The 27,031-nt window shown below is 40.4% G+C and overlaps 2 protein-coding genes across 2 annotated transcripts in view; both read left to right on the top strand.

Annotated features, from left to right (window-relative positions):
- Window positions 1-1,377: 1,377 nt before the first annotated feature.
- LOC128693252 (serine protease easter) lies at window positions 1,378-15,813 on the top strand. Its single transcript, XM_070089350.1, has 9 exons — window positions 1,378-1,414; window positions 6,666-6,752; window positions 9,418-9,544; window positions 10,565-10,758; window positions 11,385-11,478; window positions 12,163-12,350; window positions 12,845-12,958; window positions 13,569-13,724; window positions 14,398-15,813. Exons 2-9 carry the CDS (start codon window positions 6,674-6,676, stop codon window positions 14,553-14,555), a joined length of 1,110 nt encoding a protein of 369 aa, XP_069945451.1. The 5' UTR covers window positions 1,378-1,414; window positions 6,666-6,673; the 3' UTR covers window positions 14,556-15,813.
- A 9,094-nt stretch (window positions 15,814-24,907) lies between these two features.
- The window catches only part of LOC128693149 (RNA-binding protein Unr), a 73,786-nt gene continuing 71,662 nt past the window's right edge, over window positions 24,908-27,031 (top strand). The window contains exon 1 of the mRNA XM_070089349.1: window positions 24,908-24,985. The gene's annotated coding sequence lies outside the window, so the exon portion shown is untranslated. The remainder of the gene's footprint in view (window positions 24,986-27,031) is intronic.

Here is a 27,031-nt window from a genome sequence, read left to right as displayed (position 1 = left end):
CATCTACAAAGAATAACCCTTACAATCGTGAGGTAGTGTTAATATTTTATAATGTGCCGGCTGGTATCAGCCGTTTTTTCACCAATATCGATATCGTAAAAATTGCTGATGCCATCCGATAACGATACTTTTGCACATCCATAATATATATATAAGTAATAGGGGACAAGCGATAAAAGATGCAAAACAACCAGAGGAAGGAGTTGAATGATAGCTCGTGTTGTAGCCAACAAACTTTTGCTTGCAATGTTGCAGAGGGAATAGAGCCCGGAAGGTGCGTACGTGTTAGCTGCAACACAAGGCCTAGAGCTGTCATTCAACTCCCCCCTGTGGTTGTATGGCATATACTGCCCAGCTTTTGAGGCATTTGTGGTCGAGTGGATAAGAGCGTCACTGAACATTAAAATGGTATAAAATACCGACAGGTTGTTAGGTAACAAGTTGATTGCAGGTCTGTACCAAGATACCCTTGTGTTGCAGTGTCTGACAGATTGAACCTCGCCCGTCTCCCTGTAATGGAGTCGAGTCCTGCTGACTGTGATCTGTCTCTGTATATATGTATACAGGCAAGTCTCGCTTTACAGCGTTTCGCTTTAAAACATTTCGCTAATGCAGTGGTTTTCAATTACCTCCATTCATTTATTCAGATTTCCTACCATAAATGTATTCATCACTCACTATAAGCTAAGGACGAAAATATCTTATAGTAAGTAATGTGTGCACTGTATATGCATTTTTTAGGCCTAGTTTATTGCTCACTTAATATATGATAACGTAAACATGCTATGAGGCTTTTATATGCATTTGAAAGTGAAAAAAACGTTAACTAACACTTTACAGCAGCAGCCCGGAGCCTAACCTGCTGTATAAGCGGGACCCTCATATACATACATATATATATCTATATATATATATATATATATATATATATATATATATATATATATATATATATATATATATATATATATATATATATAGAGAGAGAGAGAGAGAGAGAGAGAGAGAGAGAGACTGCCGGGGAAAACCCACAAACGTTTGTCTCGAAAGGAAGAAATTGTGTATATTAAGCGCGTTTATACATATGAGACGACTTATCGCTCTCTTCAACAATAAATACATACAAACTTACATTAGAACAAACGAAGTACACTAGCCGTCAACAATTAAAACTTACTGGGGCAATAAAAATGAAAAATGAATACCTTGACATTATGTTAAATAACGGGCAACTGTTAAAAAAATAAACTGTTAGCCTCAAAAGTCTTCTAAAATTACCCAGAGGTCCCTGGAGGTACCTCGGTAATTATAAACAGCCTAAAAGAGAAGGTTGATGGCGTTTACAGTCAAAATGTGCTCCTCCACTTGATACTTGCCTCAAGTCATACACAGGAGCAGAAGCACCTAGACGCAGGTAGGAATGGTTGAGATGTGTGTTCTTAGCCTCAGTCTAAAGAGAATCATCTCAAACAAGACTAGTTGGTTTGCTTGAGTTTACTTTTATGGTTTACCTAAGATCCACAAGGACATTATACCCTAAGCTCCATAATGTCTAGCAGTGGCTCCTTTTCCAACAAAATGGTAAAATGGTTCAGTAATCTATTATTACTTTCATTATGTACATTATATTCTGAAAAGAGGAGGGCCAGACACCTACGTAATACGTATGTTGTGTCGAAACTTCTGTAAGTTGCTCTTCTCTGTACCTCGTGTAGTGCAGACGGGAGGGAGAAGGTCATGATGGGGCCCTTGTCGACCTTGTGTGGAGGAGGTGGTGCGAGGGGAGGGGATGTAAGGGATAAGTCATGATAGAGGCCTTGTCGACAGGTGTAGAGAAGGTGGTGTGAGGGAGGAGTCATGATGGAGAGTCCCTCTTGACCTAGGAGAGTGGAGGTGGTGTGAGGGAGGAGTCATGATGAGTCCTCGTAGACCTTTTATGGAGGTGAGGGAGGGGTCAAGATAGTCTTCATATACCAGCTGCGAGGGGCTCACCAGTCTAGCAGTGTATCATTGACCCTCGCAGTGAATACATACCACCCTTATACCCTGCTTGCATCTCTCACAGGTAAATTCCCCTCAATATATAGCTTTTAAAACTTCCTGAACAAGACTGTATCGGAAATACATGGTTGTTTAGGCTGTTGTTAACAGTTCATGCCACACCCCAGTGCAGTCTTTTCCTGTAATTACATTTTGATAACTAATTTGTAGAAAAATTTTCTGAACGTCACGAAATTTATGAAAATACATTAAATCTCTCTCTACAGGTAAACAATATTAAATAAATTTATTGTGGCATAAGATAGGCTGGGTGGTAATTAGATATTATATATTACGTTAAATTTAGGAATGTTAGATTACTAGGTTATTTTTTATTAAAAATGTAAAAAAAAAAAATGTACACGATAAGTTAATGTACATATCTATCAGTGCATATGAGAAAATTATATTTTTAGGAGAGTGGAACCTATCTGCCAGACCCTGCTTAGAAACACTGACATATTCCTGTCTTGAACATTTTAATACTTGTTTGTTAAACAAGCTGCAATAACTGGTTTTTGAGACGGTGGGAAAGATTTCGGGGTTTCCCCATGTAACTCGTGCTTCCAGGTGCACTGCAATGTATGTCTTGCATCCTCCTTACACTGGATATGATAAGAGTGTTTTTTCTAACACGTTTAATTATGTGCCTGCTTACATTCAAGCTAGTAATGGACAGAGACAGGATGTTCCAGAGATGGGACGCAGAAACAAGGGGTCACAATTGGAAGTTGAATTCTCCGATGGGTCAAAGGGATGTTAGGAAGTATTTTTTGAGTCAAAGTTGTCAGGAAGTGGAACAGTCTAGCAAGTGATCTAGCGGAGGCAGTGTAGACAGCCTGTACTGTCAGAACACACAGCCTAGCCGTCTGCTCTGACTAGTTCATATTTCGCGGCATTTTAGGTGCTGCCCTCTGTAGGCTCACCCACGTCAGTGGGAGGCTGAGCCCACCGGCCCTCACTCCTAGGCCGACCGACTTGACAGACACAAGTGCTCCCCCTCCACGGACTGGCTTGCGGTCACTCCCTCACACTGCCCGTTGTGTACTCACTCCTATCCAATTAAAGCCAACCTAGTCCACGGCCGTATCATTGCTACCTACGCTACCTTCATCGGCACTAAACCGCTGTTCAGCAGCAATAACAGCAGGAACCATACATAGCTTTAAGACGAGGTATGATAAAGCTCATGGAGCAGGGAGAGAGAGGACCTAGTAGCCATCAGTGAATAGGCGGGGCCCGGAGCTGAGTCTCGACCCCTGCAACCACAAATAGGTGAGTACGTTTAGCTAGTCATGTGCCCGCTCTACATTGTCAACCTAAACTAAGTTAACCTAACAAAACTTTACCTGATATAACCTCGCCTAACTTAACCTAACATAAATAATATTTAAATCTGGCTTTGGCAGTAACCGAGAACCTGTCCATAAGCATTTTTACGTTTTGTTCACGATTTAGCGCGACTTCCAGCAAGGCGTGTTAAGCAACATATCTGATTTTTATCTGTACGTTTGAAAACCCTCTGGCCAGTCTTTCTAATGACTATATTTGCCTGGTGACTACCTGATCAGTCAGGCTGTTAGTATCCCCACACATCACAACCCAGGTGATCAGGCATAGCCTTGATATACCAGTCTAGTTCCCTCTCAAGTGATCTTTTATCTTTCCAAAGATATTTCTTATATTTGCTGATTAAAGGTTGAAAGATGGGTAGGGATGTTATGGTCTTTCTTGATCGCTTCGGGAAATCTAGAGCATGAGTGATGGTATAGGAATTTTCCTTCTTTTGGTCACCTTACCTTGCGGGGTAAATGGCTGATATGTTAAAAGAGGCCCCGTTAATAGTCATAGGATAGTTTTCTCCTATATTCTAAGCATATTTGACGTCCAAAAAAATATTAACATTTCATGAGAACATGGTTACTAGTGTTTTCGTACTGCACAATACCAGTCACGGTATTGTGCCTTTTTTGTTATTGATGCGTATGTATTACCTAAGTATGGATACCTTTATCTTTATCATTTATTTAAGAAATAGGCATGACTGGAGTGGGGAGAGGAAGGACTGGCGTAGGATGTAGCAGCGAAAAGGGTGTAGGTAAACAGGAAAAGATAAGTAAGAAAGATTAAGTTGCGTTATCACTGTGGGTGGATTTTAAGCGAGTTTCTTCTTGCCAAACAATGAGTAATAATTAATTACTAATAATAATAATAATAATAATAATAATAATAATAATAATTTATTTCAGCATGAAACATGTTTGTGCAAAGGAATATAATACTTGGGTGTACATGCCAAAAGCCCCTTTATATGCAAAGCATTTCGGGCAAACTTTAAAACTAACTTAAAATTAATAAGGCAATAACAGTACTTATGGTCATTGAGTAACAATGAATACAAGAGAACTGTATATTCTGTCAGGTCATGCTGTATGGCTTTGATAAGAAAAATTACAATTTTGATTAATAACTTTAGGTGGACACAATGGAGTGATTAACCATACCACGGGTGGGGATAGAACCCGCGATCAGAGAGTTTGTTTGCAATCGTGTCATTACGATTTCGTGAGTCGAGTGATTAACATTTGAGGTGAATACAGACATTGAGAGTAAGTATATATTGATTATAAAGTTTTACCTATGTTCATGACATTGAGCAAATGTATGTATAGTTTTACAAATGTATTTATGAAGGACTGGGATAGGTTAGGGAATAAGGTGTTTTTTTAACTGTAGTTTTAAAAATGCTAGCTAAGCCAGTGGTTCTAGAGATTTCTGGCAGAGTTCCAAATTTTGGGCCATTATATGTACATTGAGTTTTTGAAAAGATTTAGCCTGACACTGGGAATGTCATAGAGGTTTTTTTGTGCCTAGTGTTGTGTTTATGAGTCCTATTGCAACTGTCAAGAAAGCACTTCAGGTCAGGATTTGTTAGAATTGATTGTTCTGTAAATGTAGGTTGCACAATAGTATGAGTGAATGTTTTGTATAATGAGTAGGTTTAGGTCTTTCAAGAGTAGGGGGGGGGGTGCTGTTGATCATTCGCACTGCAGATTTTTGTTGGGTTATTATTGGTTTTAGATTTGTCGTTGTGGAACCCCAGGCACAACGACAGTGAATAGTATAGTGTAAGCAGTGCTGTTTGTGGTACATAGTAACATATCTTTGAGAGGATGCCAACTGTTTTAAAGACGTTTTTGTTTTGTGTTGGATATGGGTGTTGAATTTCAGGTTGATGTCAAGGTGCAGACCCAGGAATTTTCCCTCATTATGTTTAACAATAAGGATGTTGTTAAGCTTAATGTTTAGTTGGACCTCACTTGCTCTACTCCCAAACATAATGTGAAAGGTTTTGTCTACATTAAGTGTAAGTTTGTTGACAGTCTTCCAGGTTGCTATTTTTTGCGAGCTCTTCGTTAACAACAGTGTTGAGTGATTTGAGTGGGAGATGACAGAAGTCGTGTCGTAAGCAAAGAGAATAGTCGTAACTTGTTGTGATAAGATAAGATAAGATAAGAGATATGCTTGGGAGATCGTTGATGTATAAAAGGAAAAGGATGGAGGCCAAGAACTCTTCCCTGTGGTACACCAGTGTCCAGGGGTCTTGTTGAGGAGGTTGTGTCCTTGACAGAAACGTATTGCTTTCTATTAGTAAGGTTGGACTTGATGAATACAAGTGCATGGCCTCTTATACCTTAGTGATCAAGCTTAAGGAGTAGGATGCTGTGATCTATTGTATCAAAAGCTTTCTTAAGTTCCAAGTGGGTATCCGTTTTTTCCAGTGCTGTGTAAAGTAAGTCTAGCATTTTTATTATTGCATCATTTGTGCTTTTGTTTCTCCTGAAGCCAAACTGACAGGGGTTAAGGATGCTTTGTGATGTTATGAAGGAGTATAACCTTTTGTGTATGAGCTTCTCGAAGACTTTGGAAAGTAAATGCAAGTTTGATATTGACCTATAATAGTTTACATCTGTTGGGTCACTGCCTTTGTGTATTGGTGTAATCCATGCTATTTTAAGTGATGCCGGAAAAGTGTTGGTTTCTATTGATTTGTTGAAGAGTAATGCAATGATGGGTGAAAGGATTTGATTCGCTCTTTTGTACAGTAGTGGTGGTACTTGGGTTACATTTCCTGATTTGTTTCTTAGAAAGTTAATAATTATAATCATGGTAACCTCAGTGAGATCTGTTGGTGTAAGATAGAGGGATGCTGGGAAGTTTCCATCTAAATAATCATTAGCACGGGCATTGGTAATTGGAATTTTACTGGCGAGATTTGATCCTGTGGCTGAGAAGTCATTCAATTTGTTAGCTGTATCAACAGGCTGGAGTTTCGGCTCGTTTGGTTTAGTTAGTACAATAGTTGGTGTTACAGCCGTTCCCAACAGTTCTAAGAAACTGAAATACTGTAACGTGTTTCCTCATTTCGTAATGCTAGACTGCTTAGTGCGGAGTTTTTGTAGCACTGAGTTTACACTCGGCTTGCTTGGAGACACGATCGTTGCTTTAGAAGCAAAGGTCGCACACTCTGCCTTAAAAGCACGACAATGAAGCATTTTTCCTGAGAGTGTTAATTGTTGGGTGTTCTGCATTTTTTTAACTATGTTCTTATGTTATCTTCGTAGGTACTACGATGACGCGACCCCAGGTGATGGTGATGGTGATAGTACAAGTGATGGTGATGGCGTCAGTCGACGCACAGTCAGGAACCCGTAAGTGATAAAGAACAGGTCTCGACATTTCAAGAAGGGTGCCTTGATGTTGATGAAGGGCTCTTAATTCAAGGAATTGGAGATAGAACCTAATTGCCTCTCATTCATTTTCCATGAGGTGTGACTCCTACGAATTTAGCATTTCCCCGTTAATATAATGTAGATGTAGGTCTCGAACCCGGCAGGCTCCTGGATGAAAATGATACACTATCAAACAATTAATAGATACTTAAATATTGAAACTACTTTCATATAAAAAACTGTGGGATTGTTTGAAGCACAACTAGGCCACGCCACACTACATTGCTCAAGAAACACAATAGTCTAAGGTATTTGTTTATATTCATATTCTGAAATTTATGAATGCACAGGCATTACGTGGTACAGGATACTGGATTGTCCTGTCAATACGTGCGAGTTACAGGAAGTATTGTATAAGTGTGAAATGAGTGTCTTGCTGTGGGGACCATACCTAGGTTTGACGTACATGAAAGTACTGCACGCTGAAGGACCAGGGTCCATTCACTATGATGGATAAAATTATTGTTCACTGTAGATGTGCATATGTAGTAGTACCATATTTTATGATACTGGTGAATCCATTCGAACTTTTCTGGATGTCTTCGGATCTGAACTCATAGTTGGTGCTCCCTCTGTGTTGAGCAGCGGGCTATGATAAGACTTTTCTTATAATGATATCAACCTCTTCTTGCCTTGTGTTATATCCCTACAAGCTATAACATGTCCGTGTTCAGTGAGACTAAATGCAGCAGGGTCAAGGACTACACTAAACAGAGAGACATCAGGGAGGAAATAAAGGAATCAGTAAATAATACTTGGTATGAGGATTTCTCACATCTAAAAGAAATCCGTTTTTGACGCATTCTCAAGTAGTGTTATATAACTATTCTCCATTCACATCCTACAGTCGATCAAGAAAGGTCTGGGTTATGTTAATGTAAATTAATGCATAATGATTTTCAACTCATCATCTAAAATGAGCTACTAATCCTAAGAGCTCCATAGAAAATCGTGACTACATCTATCTTTGATATAATGACTAAACAAGTCTGCTATCCATATACATTGAAAGCAAATTTGTCGTTCCACTTGTCATTTATATTTTTCATAGATGGAAATTAGTTTCTCGTCTCGCTTTCCAACAATAACTGATTATTAGGTTAAAAAAAATAAATCTGTTTCTGAAACCTTTAAAATCGAATTTATAAAGTGAAATGATACGAATTCATTATAGTTCAGCTACACTGTCAAAGGAACTCATCTAGACCTACAGTTACTGTGACCTGTTGACCTAAATAACAAAAAAGGCATAATACCGTGACTGGAACGATACACAAATAACCCGCACATAAAAGAGAGAAGCTTACGACGACGTTTCGGTCCGACTTGGACCATTGACAAAGAACATTGACTGGAACGATACACAAATAACCCGCACATAAAAGCTTCTCTCTTTTATGTGCGGGTTATTTGTGTACCTGTTGACCTAGACAGACCACCAATCATCGTTAAGGAACAAATAAAATCAGATGTTTGGAAGCAGTATCCCTTCAAGGTTTTAAGGTCATAGCATTGAACATGGGATTTTCCTAAGAAGCCATGTTTCCAAGCACTTGGGTGAAGGGATGGTGACAAAAAATGCAAGGAAACCAGTCTGAGTTTCTCACTAGTCGGTATGCTCAGTACGTATGCCGGTTTCATCAGACTTCTTAATGGAACAACTAGTAGCATGCGGGAGTCCCCCGCTGAAGGAATGTTCAGCTAAAATATGTAAAGTAAAAGTGAAGAGCGTGAGTCTGTGTGTGATGGGAGAAAAAACTAAATTTAGCAATAAAAAATGAGTTTTAGAAAAGAATATCTCACTAATGGTTTATTATAATGTTTATAGACGGAAGAAGAAGCTGGCTGGGCTTATGGGATACTGATATCTTTCTGGGCTCGCGCAGCGACCAAAACTCATTTATTTATTTATTTATTTATTATTAATTTGAACATGATACAGTGAAGTACAAAGCTATTACAGTGCAGCATGCCAAAGCCCCTTGTATGCAGAGCATTATGAGCAGGCTTAAAATTAACTTAAGATTAACTAAGCAATGATATATTCAGTGGTAAACATTATTGTAAACATAACAATTTAGCACAAATGAGTATTACAAACACAGGTCATATGGTCATTTACTGTGTTGTTGAGCATTCAGTAGATTGGAGTATTCTGTTAGGTAATGTAATTAAAAAATAAAGTTTGATTGGGTCACAGGCAAGACATTTGTGAGATACAATAATGAGAAACATTTACGAGATACAATTTATGAGATACAATTATTCAGTATTTATTTAGTTGTGGGTAAGTGATTTTTGAGAAGAGACTTGAATTTATAAACAGTGTTTCTTTTATATTCACAGGTAATGAATTCCAGGTTTTAGGGCCTTTTATGTGCATTGAGTTTTTGCATAGCGTGAGATGGACTCGAGGAACATCAAAGAGTGATCTGTGCCTTGTGTTATGGTCATGTGTTCTGTTGAGGTTGGTAAGGAGACGTTTGAGGGGAGGGTTTATATCAGAATTAAGTGTTCTATGAAAGTAGTAGGTGTAGTAATAAGTATGGATGTTTTGAATGGTGAGTAGGTTTATATGTTGCAGGTTGTATTCAAAACAAGGGCCAGCAGGGGATGTGCGGACCTATCACAACCTGTCCCCCACTATTGTCTCTCCTACGTCAGTTGCGTTCTAGAAATCCACCTAAAAATGGAAGCCAGACGTTGATCAGGTAAGTCTAGTTAGCTTGTGAGGTTTAAAATCTATCGACTGCATATGGGTCATTAAGGATGTAAGTCCCAGAACAGTAACTGTAAAGTAACGAAGGAAATATAGAAAATAAATAGCTTTCAGTGTGTGTAAACAAATATATATATATATATATATATATATATATATATATATATATATATATATATACATATATATATATAAGCCCGTTGAGCATGAATTCATTTTAGGATGGAGAAAACGAAAAAAATAATACCAGGATTAATTTTTTTTAGCGAAATTGTCTTTCCGGATAAAGAACTTTAAAATGAGTATATTTTTGGTTAGTTTCTGTATTTATTACTTTTATATATACGGTGACTAATTGACAATTTTCTTACCTGAAATTTAGCAGTTCTTTGGAAATTTTGAAAATCTCAAGCAAATCGACTCAAACCGAGTTGCATTCTCTTAACTGATTCAGGCAACACAGTGTATGTTGCAGATTGTTTTAGTTACATTACTGTGAAACAAATGTTTCTGAAGAGGAAGTTGGATTTAATAAGTTACTTGACCACCGGGGGTAACGTATTGTGGGTAATGTGTTGTGGGGTGCCTAGTCTTGTCTGATGCAAACATATTTCACATACTCGAAAAAAAAAAAATTAATACTTATACGCGCCCCTCCTTTTTTTTTTTTTTTTTTTTTTTCTGGAGAGAGAGAGAGAGAGAGAGAGAGAGAGAGAGAGAGAGAGGGAGAGTAATTTATCACCAGCCCACATGGCAGATTCCAAGATCATATCGAAAAGAAAATTTACACGTTTAATAAATTGTGAATTGCCCGCTGTTAGTGGTGTGTGCTGGCATGCGTGTACACTCACAAAATAATTTATGTGCAAACTGGAATAATGAAAACCAGACAACGTTTTGAACCGTCCAGTTCTAAACTTCACTTTGAGAATTAATTAGTTGTGAATTTTTCCACAGTATTGTGATCATGCTGGCTTTGCATTTTAAATTTGGCTTGTGTTATCTCCACCAGCTCTTTTTGTGGCTATGAAGGCAGTATTCCACTGGTGTGTTGTCCTGTCAATTCTTCAACAGCTATCAGTCAAATTACTGGCCGCTCACTACTACCTTCCCGCTGCGGCATCTCTCTCCTCACGCAACAAATCATTGACGGAGAGGACGCCAGCCTCCTCGCCTGGCCATGGATGGTCCTACTACGTGGACGAAGTAACTATATATATCCAGTCTTTCAACACTTTTTTTTTTGTTTAGTTCATTTCAGACGACGTTCGGCTCACAACATCCAATGAACCCGGGTTCGATTCCCGGACGGAGCTTAATTAACAGTGTGGGCAAGTCTCCTGAAGACCGCTACATCAGCTCACCTAGTGGCAAGCAGTTACGAATGTTAGTCGAATGTTGTGGGGTGGCATCCTGGGGAAGGTTTGTAGTATCTTGAATAGGAATGGGCTTTGAAATGAGCTGAGGGAGGATAACAGCTCATAGCCTGTAAATGAGCTGAGGCAGGATAAAACCTCATAATCTGGAAATGAGCTGAGGCAGGATAACAGCTCATAGCCTGTAAATGAGCTGAGGCAGGGTAACAGCTCATAGCCTGTAAATGAGCTGAGGCAGGATAAAACCTCATAGCCTATAAATGAGTTGAGGCAGGATAGCAGGTCTCAGTAAGCAAAAATACGAAAGCAATTTCATCGTTATTTTTGGTAAAGAAGGGGAGGTGGTTCTGAAAGGGAGAAAAGATGAGTCCAATCATTATTGTTCTATTCATAAACAAGTGCTAAACTAATATGGGTTACAGAGCTACGTGCATTAAAACTTTAATGTTTGTACAGCCCGGGGAGTGTTGACCTGGACGTGTGGGGGAGTGCTCATCTCTGAACGATATGTGCTGACAGCTGCTCACTGCAACGATACTACTACTACACTGTAAGTGACCATGCCACAGTTGGCAGGATGGGTATGGAGTGCATAAAAAGTTATCAACCTAACTATGCTACAGTTAAAATGATATACACTAAATTTAGGAAGCACTTTTCAATCACACACACACACACACACACACACACACACACACACACACACACACACACACACACACACACACACACACACACACACACACACACACACACACACACACACACACACACACACAGATATATATATATATATATATATATATATATATATATATATATATATTATTGAATTTTTATAACAAATTATTGCCACATTTCATTATGTAAAGCGCTAGACCCTTGAGGGTTATTCAACAGTGAAGGCTATATCCTCAATCCACTAATTACGAGACTTACGAGTTACCTAACTTCTGCCACACTGTTATAACTGCATAGTTCTGATACCATATGCTGCTATGTATGATAATTTTATGTAACTGTATTTGTGTATACCTGAATAAACTACTTACTTACTTATATATACATTAAAATCTTTTATTGAGACAACGGACGAAGGATCGAGCCTCCACCATTCCTTGCGCTGTGACTCACACGGTTTAAGTGCTTTGCAGTAAATAAATAAATGTGCATATCTTTTACACCACCATGTGGACTTCTCGTCCTTATATTGGTCATAATTCTTGTTTGGCAGAGAGAGTGTGAGGGTAGGAGAGCACACACTCAACATCAACCCAGACTGTGAGAAAGGTGTGTGTGCACCGGCCCCACAAGATATCCTCGTAGAGAGAATAATCTCACACCCAGACTACAAGAAGCCTTGTAACAAGTGTAATGACATTGCCCTCTTGAGACTCTCCCGGCCTGCTGTCCTCAACCCAAGTCAGTATTAAAGTTTTATTGTCACAGTTAACTATTTTATGTCTGCGTAAACAAGTCTGTGATCCTTACCAGGTTATAAACGTGTAGTCAGTTCATTATCACTGCAATTTAATTAGTTTTCATAACACTGGGCCACAGTCCATGAACCCATTATGTACCTTTTTAATCTTCTGCCTACTACCCACATGATGAGTACGAGGTGCATATTAAAGTTATTAAGCGAATTAATTAACCCAGTTCTTTAGAAGTCTCACAGATGAGACTTGATATCTGGTCCAGGATGGACCCGAACATTGGAGTCTTTTCCTACGTGTGGGTTGTTTGTGACTTCTTCCAGTCACGGTACCATAATTTTGATTCTTTGAGTTTTATTGCTTATAAATGTGGTGGACATCTTGGGCCTTACTTCCTCCCTTCCTGAGAGCTTAGTTTTTTTTTTTTTATCCGAGAGTTAGGTTTCTCCTCCTTCACCGTATGTTCATGTGTTGTTGCAGTCCATGTAGTTCCAATCTGCCTGCCTGTCGACCTGAAGCAACAGATGGGTATCACAGAGGATGAGTTCTTGGACAAGCATGCCTGGGCAGCTGGCTGGGGCTCCATTTCTAGAGGTAAGTGTGAATAAGAGAGACTGAAGTGAAGGTGAAAAAGAAAGAGGGTGAGGGAGAAGTGGTGAGAGAGACGAGGGTTAGAGAGAGAGAGGTGAGAGTGAGAAACAAGTGAGAGTGAGGGCGAGGGAGACAGGGGTGAGTGTGAGACAGGGATGAGGGTGATGGTGAGCGAGACAGAACTGAAAGTGAGGGGGAGGAAGGGATAGTAATGGCTAAATTCGTGATACTCACAAAGCATTTAATTACTTTTCATTTATCAAATGTTCTTAAATAGATGCTATTGCGTAGCACTGTGAGGCTCAGAACTAAAATATAACATTTTAATTCACATAACTATATCTATCACACAAAAGATGCACTCTTGCTTGACTGTCTTGGTTATGCATATATGTACTGTTCAGTACTTTTTGTTTATTTTATTTTTTTTTTGTCACACTGGTGGGTGTTTTCAGAGTAAGCAGTACGTGTCAGAAGCAATCAGTAACGTTCACGAGAGTGTGAAACCTTAGTTTCCACATACTATATATGTTTAGACGCAAAATACTTCATTCTTGCCTACAGTTCACTCCTGAACCAGAAATTGTCAATGAAAACCAAGCGTTCCTTTCAGATTCGTCAGTTTTCATCAGACTGGACACCCTCCAGCAAGTGCAGCTGCCCATCACCAACTCAGAGTCATGCGAAATTATGAGGAGTAGCTATCCCGATCCTCGCATGGTTCTCTGTGCTGGCGGAGAGGGCAAGGATACCTGTTCCGGAGACTCAGGTGCGTCACTACCACACTTAAGAGTCCATGTTGACGGGCTCTTCAAATGTCCCAGATAGCTAGATTATAGCTCTGGGCTGGAGACCATGGTTAATAGGAAGTCTAATAGCTAGGCTTGATGTCTAGATCAGTAGAGAATTTGATAGGTTGAAGACCTAAGATCATAGTGGTTAATTATATATAATTATAGTGGTTAATTATATATAATCATAGTGGTTAATTATATATAATTATAATTATAGCTGCAGCACTTTATCTATGACAGTGTCATTCATATTGTTGCTTATAAGATATGCTTGCCCAGTATTGCTGTCTTAAGTATAACTGTCATTTCTTAACAGTTTAGATCACTGAAAGAAAATTTCAGAAGTAATTATCGAAAATAGAATCTTTATCAGTAGAGGTACACGACGTTTCGCCCACGTGTACGAAACATCGTGTGCCCCTAGTAATAAAGGTTCTTCTGTTTTCTTGAATCTTTTTATCACTATTCGTCGGCTGTTGCTACAATTTTACTTACAGGTTATGTATATGTTAAGTTTGCAGGGTACATACCGTGAGGTGTGCTTCTCACAGTATCCTTGACTCCTGGTGTATAGGTGATATGTAGTTTTAATGGCCCTCATGTAGGAGACAGCGCTTCAAACCTAATAAACCAATCTTAATCTTGCAGGAGGACCTCTCACCCTCACTAACAAAGGGAACACCAAACATTTTGTTGTAGGCATCACCAGCCATGGCCCTAGTGAGTGTGGTATCACCAACACTCAAGGTATATACACCAATGTTCACTACTACGTGCAATGGATTATCGACAATTTACAACCATAGCTTTGAACCACCAAGAGTTTCCGCCAGAGTACAGCTCAATAGACATTCTCAAGCTGCCGTTGTTACTGGACCCATAGTGAAATACTTGACGATATTCTAGCAGCCCAATGGAAATAAGTCACTGACTTTTTTTTTTTTTTGGGGGGGGGGGGGTTATCCTAGGTTCTCTACACATATGCTGTTATGTATGATAATTCTATGTAACTGTGTTTGTGTATACCTGAATAAACTTACTAGTGAAGTCTCCCAGCGCAGGCTTACGTATTTCATTAAAGTGTTTAAACAACAATTCTCTGTGATGGCGAACTAAACGAAAACTAACCATGGGATTCAGGGTTAGCAGGAGTACATCTGGATTTGTATCTACAATTTGTTTTATCTTTCTGTCTTTATGTACAGTTTGTCTTATATGTCGGATATCATATTTTCACTAATTAGATACCTTGACTTATCACATGTGTTATTGTTCTGTATGTATATCTATATTCCCAATAAGTGAACAGTTAATTAAGCACACTGTTCAAGAAATTGGCCACCAGGCTGACCATATACTGTGTATTTAGTTTAATTATCTGTCCGTGTGCCAAATTGCCAAAGGTACCCGTAACCAAGCCTAAATCTGGTTACTAAATCAGTCTGTTTACATTGCAAGTTGCTTCGGGTACCCGTAACCAAGCCTAAATCTGGTTACTAAATCAGTCTGTTTACATTGCAAGTTGCTTCGTAAATATTCTTATCTACATTCATGTTATCATGAACATAGATACAGATACTGTGATGGAATATGACAGGAAAATAATTGTGGGATGGAGTATGGTAGGGAAAATTATCATATATGATCACTGTGTGTGATGGAGTATGACAGGAAACAGAAAACATCATGTGATGAAATATGACAGGAAAACCATTCTGTACAACGGAGTATTACATGAAGCCCAACCCATGTGATTAAGTATGACAAAAAATATATCCTGTGTGATTAAGTATGACAGGAAAACCATTTTGTGTGATGAAGTATGACAGGAAAATCATCCTGTGCAGTGACGTAAGACAGGAAAATCATCCAATGAGAGAAAAAAATATTGTGTGATGGAGTGTGCCATGAAACTCATTCTACATGATAGAGTATAAGAAAACCTCTCTTGAATGATGAGTGTTAGGTAAACTTAATTATTTCTGGCCTTGAGTCTTAAATGGTATGTAGCTACGCAATGTAGACTATCAATTGTTGTTAATACAAAATAAAAATAAAAAAATTTGTTTTTGTGTCACTAACATTATCATCGTGTACTGAGGATTAACATCTTTATGGGGCTAAAAAATGAGACGATTCAGCATATTTTGCACGCATCCTAGTCCGTAAGAAGCGTAATTTTGGAAGATTAGCGTTTAATATGGATCTTAAACAAGATGGGTCCTACACAGATGACAGCAAGGAAATGAGTGAGCTACTCAAGTCCCAATATGACTCAGTTTTTAGCAAGCCGCTAACCAGACTGAGAGTCGAAGATCAAAATGAATTTTTTTATGAGAGAGCCACAAAATTTGATTAACACAAGCCTATCCGATGTTATCCTGACGCCAAATGACTTCGAACAGGCGATAAATGACATACCCATGTACTCTGCCCCAGGGCCAGACTCATGGAACTCCGTGTTCATCAAGAACTGCAAGAAGCCCCTATCACGAGCCTTTTCCATCCTATGGAGAGGGAGCATGGACACGGGGGTCGTCCCACAGTTACTAAAAACAACAGACATAGCCCCACTCCACAAAGGGGGCAGTAAAGCAACAGCAAAGAACTACAGACCAATAGCACTAACATCCCATATCATAAAAATCTTTGAAAGGGTCCTAAGAAGCAAGATCACCACCCATCTAGAAACCCATCAATTACACAACCCAGGGCAACTTGGGTTTAGAACAGGTCGCTCCTGTCTGTCTCAACTATTGGATCACTACGACAAGGTCCTAAATGCACTAGAAGACAAAAAGAATGCAGATGTAATATATACAGACTTTGCAAAAGCCTTCGACAAGTGTGACCATGGCGTAATAGCGCACAAAATGCATGCTAAAGGAATAACAGGAAAAGTCGGTCGATGGATCTATAATTTCCTCACTAACAGAACACAGAGAGTAGTCGTCAACAGAGTAAAGTCCGAGGCAGCTACGGTGAAAAGCTCTGTTCCACAAGGCACAGTACTCGCTCCCATCTTGTTCCTCATCCTCATATCCGACATAGACAAGGATGTCAGCCACAGCACCGTGTTTTCCTTTGCAGATGACACCCGAATCTGCATGACAGTGTCTTCCATTGCAGACACTGTAAGGCTCCAGGCGGACATCAACCAAATCTTTCAGTGGGCTGCAGAAAACAATATGAAGTTCAACGATGAAAAATTTCAATTACTCAGTGTTTTTGGGTATGCCCAAATGAGGAAAATCTGTGGACTAAAATCACAAGGGTATTAAAAGAGGATAACATCAAAGCTGCTTTCATAGACAACCTGGAAGCTTTCTACAACAGATGGGAACATAAAAAGTCTGGGCTGAATGGTACTGCCCTTGATACTGGCCATGTCGTCAGAAACTGTAAGGCTGGAGGTGATGTCCTGGTAGTCAGTAAATGTGGGGCTGATAGTGCTGTCCTGGGAGACAGTAATGGTGAAGCTGGAGGTGCTGTCCTGGGAGACAGTAATGTTGAAGCTGGAGGTGCTGTCCTGGGAGACAGTAATGGTGAAGCTGGAGGTGCTGTCCTGGGAGACAGTAATGGTGAAGCTGGAGGTGCTGTCCTGGGAGACAGTAATGGTGAAGCTGGAAATTTTGTCCAGGTAGTCGGGAATTATACGCAGGAAGGAATACATATAAAGGACCTCATAGGGGACAGGAGCCGTAGTGGGGAAACAAGTGTAGTCAAAGATAAGATAAAACCAATATTGCAAACTAGAAATACAACAGGAAATAGCAAACAAGAGGACTCCACTAGCTATAGTGAGGATATATTACCAAAAACAACTGGTGGGAGCTCCATTGTTAGTGCTAAGGAGGATAGGAATAAGACAGGGAAACATGCACCAACAGGGAATACAGCCACAGAAACCCAAGGCAAACGGAAACCAAGAGTGTGCACATAATATCCACTTGGTATCTGCAGACATGGGAAATCTGGAAAAACAGACGGGACGTGCAACTATGACCACCCTAGAAAATGCCATGCCCATATGACAACAGGAAAATGCAAACTCCCTTCCTGTAAGCTTTTTCACCCTGAAATGTGTACCTCTTCAGTACAGGAAAGACTGTGCTATAATTTAAATTGCCAGGCACACCATCTAAAGGGTACAAAAAGATACAAAATATCCAGGCCATGGGAAAACCTAGGTAGCCACAGCCACTCAAGAGGGAGAGGTTTTTTAGTGCCAGGAAGGAAAAAAAACTGGCAGGAAATGGCAGAAATCGTACACCAAATCCAGTCATTCCTGGAGTGGAACCACAGTCGATGGCCTCCACTCCAAACCAACAGATACAGATACTAATGCCGGAAAAAAATCCCCCCCCAGTACCAACAATACCACCAGTCCGATGACATTCTTCTTTGCAAATATACAGGGTCTAAAGCCAGCAACAAACAACAAAATACCTTTCATCCGTGGACTGCTTGCAGAGGCAAAGGCAATGTTCGCGGCTTTCACTGAGACCCACATAAAGGATCACTTGGACAACGAAATATGGATCCCAGGTTACAACCTATACAGATGTGACAGAGTGAACAGGCAAAAGGAAGGGGGGGTTGGCCTGTACATTGCAGAGTCACTTGTTTGCACAGAACTGCTAAATGCCTCAAATGATGTAGTGGAAGTTTTAGCAGTAAAGGTCGAGAACCAAAACCTAGTCATTGTGGTAGTCTACAAGCCTCTGGATGCAACATCCCAGCAATTCCAGGAACAGCTGTTAAAAATTGACCACTGTCTGGAAAATCTTCCAGCTCCTGCACCCAACATCTTGCTCCTGGGGGATTTCAACTTAAGGCACCTAAAATGGAGGAATATAGCAAATAATATTGTTGCAGTAATAGCACCAGGAGGCAGCTCTGATGAAAAGTCACACTCACACGAGCTTTTAAATCTCTGCACAAAATTCAGTTTAAACCAGCAAATAATAGAGCCTACTAGACTGGAGAATACACTAGACCTCATCTTCACTAACAATGATGATCTGATAAGAAATGTCACCATATCAAAAACAATATACTCAGATCACAACATAATTGAGGTTCAGACATGTATGCGTGGAGCCCCAGACCGACATAATGAGACTAGTCACGAGGGAGCATTCACCAAATTCAACTTCAATAACAAAAACATAAAGTGGGACCAAGTAAACCAAGTCCTAACCGATATAAGCTGGGAAGATATACTAAGCAACACAGACCCCAACGTATGCCTAGAACAGATTAACTTGGTGGCACTCGATGTATGCACAAGGCTTATTCCTCTAAGAAAAAGGAGGAGTAGATGTAAAATAGAAAGAGACAGGCGCTCCCTTTACAGGCGACGGAAAAGAATAACAGAGCGGCTAAAAGAGGTCAATATATCTGAAATGTGTAGGGAGACACTGGTCAGAGAAATAGCAAGCATCGAACTCAAGCTAAAGTAATCTTATAGGAGTCAGGAATCGTGGGAAGAACTAAAAGCCATAAACGAAATCGAAAGAAACCCAAAGTATTTCTTCTATGCCAAATCAAAGTCGAGAACAACATCCAGTATTGGGCCCCTACTTAAACAAGATGGGTCCTACACAGATGACAGCAAGGAAATGAGTGAGCTACTCAAGTCCCAATATGACTCAGTTTTTAGCAAGCCGCTAACCAGACTGAGAGTCGAAGATCAAAATGAATTTTTTATGAGAGAGCCACAAAATTTGGTTAACAAAAGCCTATCCGATGTTATCCTGACGCCAAATGACTTCGAACAGGCGATAAATGACATGCCCATGCACTCTGCCCCAGGGCCAGACTCATGGAACTCCGTGTTCATCAAGAACTGCAAGAAGCCCCTATCACGAGCCTTTTCCATCCTATGGAGAGGGAGCATGGACACGGGGGTCGTCCCACAGTTACTAAAAACAACAGACATAGCCCCACTCCACAAAGGGGGCAGTAAAGCAACAGCAAAGAACTACAGACCGATAACACTAACATCCCATATCATAAAAATCTTTGAAAGGGTCCTAAGAAGCAAGATCACCACCCATCTAGAAACCCATCAGTTACACAACCCAGGGCAACATGGGTTTAGAACAGGTCGCTCCTGTCTGTCTCAACTACTGGATCACTACGACAAGGTCCTAAATGCACTAGAAGACAAAAAGAATGCAGATGTAATATATACAGACTTTGCAAAAGCCTTCGACAAGTGTGACCATGGCGTAATAGCGCACAAAATGCGCGCTAAAGGAATAACAGGAAAAGTCGGTCGATGGATCTATAATTTCCTCACTAACAGAACACAGAGAGTAGTCGTCAACAGAGTAAAGTCCGAGGCAGCTACGGTGAAAAGCTCTGTCCCACAAGGCACAGTACTAGCTCCCATCTTGTTCCTCATCCTCATATCCGACATAGACAAGGATGTCAGCCACAGCACCGTGTCTTCCTTTGCAGATGACACCCGAATCTGCATGACAGTGTCTTCCATTGCAGACACTGCAAGGCTCCAGGCGGACATCAACCAAATCTTTCAGTGGGCTGCAGAAAACAATATGAAGTTCAACGATGAGAAATTTCAATTACTCAGATATGGTAAACATGAGGAAATTAAATCTTCATCAGAGTACAAAACAAATTCTGGCCACAAAATAGAGCGAAACACCAACGTCAAAGACCTAGGAGTGATTATGTCGGAGGATCTCACCTTCAAGGACCATAACATTGTATCAATCGCATCTGCTAGAAAAATGACAGGATGGATAATGAGAACCTTCAAAACTAGGGAGGCCAAGCCCATGATGACACTCTTCAGGTCACTTGTTCTATCTAGGCTGGAATATTGCTGCACTCTAACAGCACCTTTCAAGGCAGGTGAAATTGCCGACCTAGAAAATGTACAGAGAACTTTCACGGCGCGCATAACGGAGATAAAACACCTCAATTACTGGGAGCGCTTGAGGTTTCTAAACCTGTATTCCCTGGAACGCAGGAGGGAGAGATACATGATTATATACACCTGGAAAATCCTAGAGGGACTAGTACCAAACTTGCACACGAAAATCACTCACTACGAAAGCAAAAGACTTGGCAGACGATGCACCATCCCCCCAATGAAAAGCAGGGGTGTCACTAGCACGTTAAGAGACCATACAATAAGTGTCAGGGGCCCGAGACTGTTCAACTGCCTCCCAGCACACATAAGGGGGATTACCAACAGACCCCTGGCAGTCTTCAAGCTGGCACTGGACAAGCACCTAAAGACAGTTCCTGATCAGCCGGGCTGTGGCTCGTACGTTGGTTTGCGTGCAGCCAGCAGCAACAGCCTGGTTGATCAGGCGCTGATCCACCAGGAGGCCTGGTCACAGACCGGGCCGCGGGGGCGTTGACCCCCGAAACTCTCTCCAGGTAAACTCCAGGTAAACAGCGCCGTGTCTTCCTTTGCAGATGACACCCGAATCTGCATGACAGTGTCTTCCATTGCAGACACTGCAAGGCTCCAGGCGGACATCAACCGAATCTTTCGGTGGGCTGCAGAAAACAATATGAAGTTCAACGATGAGAAATTTCAATTACTCAGATATAGTAAACACGAGGAAATTAAATCTTCATCAGAGTACAAAACAAATTCTGGCCACAAAATAGAGCGAAACACCAACGTCAAAGACCTGGGAGTGATCATGTCGGAGGATCTCACCTTCAAGGACCATAACATTGTATCAATCGCATCTGCTAGAAAAATGACAGGATGGATAATGAGAACCTTCAAAACTAGGGAGGCCAAGCCCATGATGACACTCTTCAGGTCACTTGTTCTATCTAGGCTGGAATATTGCTGCACACTAACAGCACCTTTCAAGGCAGGTGAAATTGCTGACCTAGAAAATGTACAGAGAACCTTCACGGCGCGCATAATGGAGATAAAACACCTCAATTACTGGGAGCGCTTGAGGTTCCTGAACCTGTATTCCCTGGAACGCAGGCGGGAGAGATACATGATTATATACACCTGGAAAATCCTAGAGGGACTAGTACCGAACTTGCAGACGAAAATCACTCACTACGAAAGCAAAAGACTTGGCAGACGATGCAACATCCCCCCAATGAAAAGCAGGGGTGTCACTAGCACGTTAAGAGACCATACAATAAGTGTCAGGGGCCCGAGACTGTTCAACTGCCTCCCAGCATACATAAGGGGGATTACCAACAGACCCCTGGCAGTCTTCAAGCTGGCACTGGACAAGCACCTAAAGTCGGTTCCTGACCAGCCAGGCTGTGGCTCATACGTTGGTTTGCGTGCAGCCAGCAGCAACAGCCTGGTTGATCAGGCTCTGATCCACCAGGAGGCCTGGTCACAGACCGGGCCGCGGGGGCGTTGACCCCCGGAACTCTCTCCAGGTAAACTCCAGGTATGGTAAACACGAGGAAATTAAATCTTCATCAGAGTGCAAAACAAATTCTGGCCACAAAATAGAGCGAAACACCAACGTCAAAGACCTGGGAGTGATCAAGTCGGAGGATCTCACCTTCAAGGACCATAACATTGTATCAATCGCATCTGCTAGAAAAATGACAGGATGGATAATGAGAACCTTCAAAACTAGGGAGGCCAAGCCCATGATGACACTCTTCAGGTCACTTGTTCTATCCAGGCTGGAATATTGCTGCACACTAACAGCACCTTTCAAGGCAGGTGAAATTGCTGACCTAGAAAATGTACAGAGAACCTTCACGGCGCGCATAACGGAGATAAAACACCTCAATTACTGGGAGCGCTTGAGGTTCCTAAACCTGTATTCCCTGGAACGCAGGCGGGAGAGATACATGATTATATACACCTGGAAAATCCTAGAGGAACTAGTACCGAACTTGCACACGAAAATCACTCACTACGAAAGCAAAAGACTTGGCAGACGATGCAACATCCCCCCAATGAAAAGCAGGGGTGTCACTAGCACGTTAAGAGACCATACAATAAGTGTCAGGGGCCCGAGACTGTTCAACTGCCTCCCAGCATACATAAGGGGGATTACCAATAGACCCCTGGCAGTCTTCAAGCTGGCACTGGACAAGCACCTAAAGTCGGTTCCTGACCAGCCGGGCTGTGGCTCGTACGTTGGTTTGCGTGCAGCCAGCAGCAACAGCCTGGTTGATCAGGCTCTGATCCACCAGGAGGCCTGGTCACAGACCGGGCCGCGGGGGCGTTGACCCCCGGAACTCTCTCCAGGTAAACTCCAGGTATGGGACCAGCAATGACGAGAGTATATGTGAGAGAGTCATAATGTACCTGCAAGGATATACATAATGATTAGGAAAGTCATTACATTCATGGGGAAGGACTGTAAAACCATTGGGGTTAAGATAATCAGATTCCATCAAATTAAAAGGAGGACATGTCCAAATTCCTTGTATCAGGAATCTACCCCCAAGAATGGCTTCTTCAATCCTCCATTTCCTTCATGAGGCTCAAAAAGTTATTCGGAGCAAAAAGTTTCCTTAAATGTACAAAAGCAACTTTATACACACCTTGTTGGTACCACGACACTATTGACAACCTGTATGAGATCAGTACTGTCTGTCTGTAAGACTGCCACGAAGATATTTGAAAGACTGCCAGTAAAATGCGTGTAAGACTACCAGTAAGATAATTGCCTTTAAGATTGCCAGTAAGATGTCTGTCTGTAAGAGTGCAAGGTGAGACTGCCAGTAAGATGTGTGTGTGCAAGATTGTCTGAATATACGATAAGTGCTGGTGATGCTTTCCAAATGTGGTACGGTAACACAAATATGTTTCACCCGGTCCCAAAGCGCATTCCGTGGGTGAAATGTAGCCAGCAAAGAATTCCATAATACTGCATTTCTGTCCCCTTAAGAGCGCATGGGTATCTCTTGATATTACCCAAACTTCTAGAGTACAAAGATATTTCACGGAAACCAATTTGTTTAATAAAACTGGTACATTAAAACCTACGCATCCTAGAATCAAAGGAGAGCTTCCTTTGAGGAAAAAATATCAGCATTAAAAATTTGAAATCGGGGATCTAAACCCCCAGTATTATAGCACGCCACATGAGATTCTTTAGATTTTGACACTGAAGTGGCTAGTTTATTGTGCACTCCATAACCATCCTTTGGACGGTAGCGCAGGAGCATATGGATGCACAAAAGGCCTAGGAACTAGGCCCCAAAGGGTTAACAGGAGTACATATGGATTTATATCTACATATCTATAGTTCAATTATCTGTTACAAGCAAATTTAGGACCCAAGAAGCCCGCCAAAATAAATAAATGAAAAACTTAAACCTAACATTAAATTTACATATATCTACATATATATTTACATATATCTTTTGTAAACTGTATATAGTTATAACTTGAACTTGAACTTAGGACCAGAGCTTTGGTAAGAAGGATGGGTAAGTATAGAAATATGGGAAAAGGATGGGATATTGGTGGACATTGAATTGAAACAATTATAATAATAACAATAATAATTGCAATATAATAATAACATTATTATTATTTTTATTAATATAATAATAATAATAATAATAATAATAATAATAATAATAATAATAATATTATTATTATTATTATTATTATTATTATTATTATTATTTATATAATAATAATTATAACATTATTATTATTATTATTATTTTATTATTATTATTATTATTGTTATTAGTGTTAATATTATATTTTATGTAAATCTACTTGTTAATTACTTCATTATCTTTATTATGATGATTATCTTTATGTATCTCGTAGCCATCCTGCTGGCGGTGGTCAGAGGATTACAGAGGTACATAATGGGTCCAGGGACTGGACCCCAACCTCTATGTTTACCAAGCAAAATAACTCTCAACCTCATTTTTGTGTAAAAAATATTGATTATGGCGCTACGAGGTTTAAATAAGGCGCCAGAATGGCGAGGAGTGTGGCGCGCGCCATCATGCGACTCTGAACCAAACCATTACATAGGTGCCAAGTGTACCTATGCCTTCCCTATTTTATCACCACCTGTGTCATGGAAATAAATACGCTGGATGGCCCCAATAGGAAATTTGAGAGATGTTTAATTTTTGGTATTATTGTGGGTGAGGGTCGATGAGGAGGGGCTGGAGGGTGGGAGGGAGGGAGGATGGTGGTTAACCTTGGCACAGCACGGGGTTGGTTAGTCCTAAAGATGGCGGCATGTCATCAGTGCTGTGCTGTGCTGAGGTAAGTTTGAACCTCGTCTCGCCACTTATCCCGATGCTCTAGACCCTTTTCATCCCGCTAGCACCAGCATCATGCCGTGTAGAGAATGCGAGTCGGTGCTGATAAATCTTAAATGGCGGGAGTAATGTAGGAAGGAGAGGAGAACTGGAGCATCGAGGGAGACGATGGCAATGTTTTTGTGCTCATCTGCCCAGGTCCTTGAATGACATTTACAGATCATACTAGTCTGGGCTTTATTTTACATATGCCTTCTTGACACTCCATACCCACGGGCTGGCATCTTGGTGATCTAGTGCTCAGGGGGGAAACAAAAGCATTTGTAACGAAAATAAGAACGTTCTCGTTCTACCTAATTTTAGGGCGGGAGTGAGGACGCATTTTTAGTGCGTTTCTTAGATTCTTTGGTCCTTTAATGAGGCTTCCTTTATCCCTCACCTTCACTGTAAGTAGCTCTTTAGCTAGCTAGATTTAGGTCACGTGCATATTTGTCAGCAAGTTAGCTTTCCGTCGACTTATTCTGGGTTAAAGAACAAAAGGTTCAGTACAGTAGGCCTACTGCCACATGCGAAGATAGTTTTATTTACAGCTGATTATATTTTTACGACTATGCACAGCCTGTTTTTTAAAGCTCACTAAATTATATTTAGTTTTATTGTGCTTATTCGCAGTTACACTGTCTCTGAAATTAGAATACTTTTATTATAAAATTTAAAATATAAGTGTTTATTATGGATTTCTGTATGGCTCATCTGAATAAAGCTAGTCATTTGAAAATAAAAGTGGTATCATTTGAATCCATTATGGAGACATTTTCATATTTTATGCACACTTCTGCCATTCCTTGCATACTTTTTATCCATTTTTTAAATGATGGCTTTGTTGATTTATCACAGGTTCTGACTTAATTTATCACCACCTCTATGCCTATAATTGAGTTTAATGCAGTGATTATTTCTTAAAGCTGTGTGTTTGGAGTGCCTTAGCTCAGTGGTACATTATTGGATTCACAACCAAAAAGACTTAGGTTCAAATCCTGGGTGAGGCAGTATGTATAGGCAAGTTTCTTTTCACCTGCTGCTTCAATTTGTCTAACTGAATACATTCTGCACTTACACATTAAAGTGTCACGGGTCACCACATCGTAGAAGAAGGATCCGAAAAGCTCCAACAAGCAAGTCACTCCTTGGCTTTTTAGGGTTATTAATCCTCATGGTCTTTTAATGCTAATAAAAACACTACAAACCTTTTGAAAATAAAACAGATTAGTAAATATAATAGAAAAAAAAGATCATGATAGTAATAATATAGCAATGATATAATATAATATAATAGTGTAATACGAAATATAAGGTTTTTATTCTCCAGTTGCTGTTCTTTCAAGAAATTTCTTGCATATGCTTAGTTACAGAATTAATGAATGGTGGTTAAAACCTACAGTTCAGCAACTTATCACCCATTCACTACATTCATAACACCAGCCATATAGTTTCTCAGTCCACCCTATTGTTTGCCTTTTCTGCTTCAAAGCAAAGACTTGGTTAGTAAACAACATTATCATTACACCTTGGGAAAATGGAAGCCATACTCTTTGGCACAAAAAATATACTGAGAAGGGTAAATAATTTTAATGTGTAAAGGGGAACCCATCCTATCAGTATCCTTGGTGAAATATCTTAGAATCCCCTTTGACCCAAGCATGTCAGGAGAATTGATAGGGAACAGCGTCTACCTACTGAGGCTTGCAGGACCCTGTGTCTAGCTCTTATACAATGCCATATAAATTGCTCTTCATGATACTCTGCCTTAACAAAAAACTGAAAGATAGACTATGAATTGCCTAGAACAAAATGGAGAGATATCCTGGAGTTGAAAGCCTTCAAGAGGAAACTGGATAAGTATCTTCACCAGGTGCCAGATCAACCAGGCTGTGATGGGTATGTGGGGCAGTGGGCCTCCAGCAGCAACCTGGTTGACCAGGCAAGCATCAGATGAGCCAGGCTCAGAGAGTAGAGAAACTCAAAACTCTTCAAAGGTATATCAAAGGTA

The sequence above is a fragment of the Cherax quadricarinatus genome, chromosome 28 (assembly GCF_038502225.1).
Source record: "Cherax quadricarinatus isolate ZL_2023a chromosome 28, ASM3850222v1, whole genome shotgun sequence".
Taxonomy (NCBI): domain Eukaryota; kingdom Metazoa; phylum Arthropoda; class Malacostraca; order Decapoda; family Parastacidae; genus Cherax; species Cherax quadricarinatus.
Note: the sequence above shows the minus strand (reverse complement) of the source record. Positions and strands in the feature narration are given on the sequence as shown.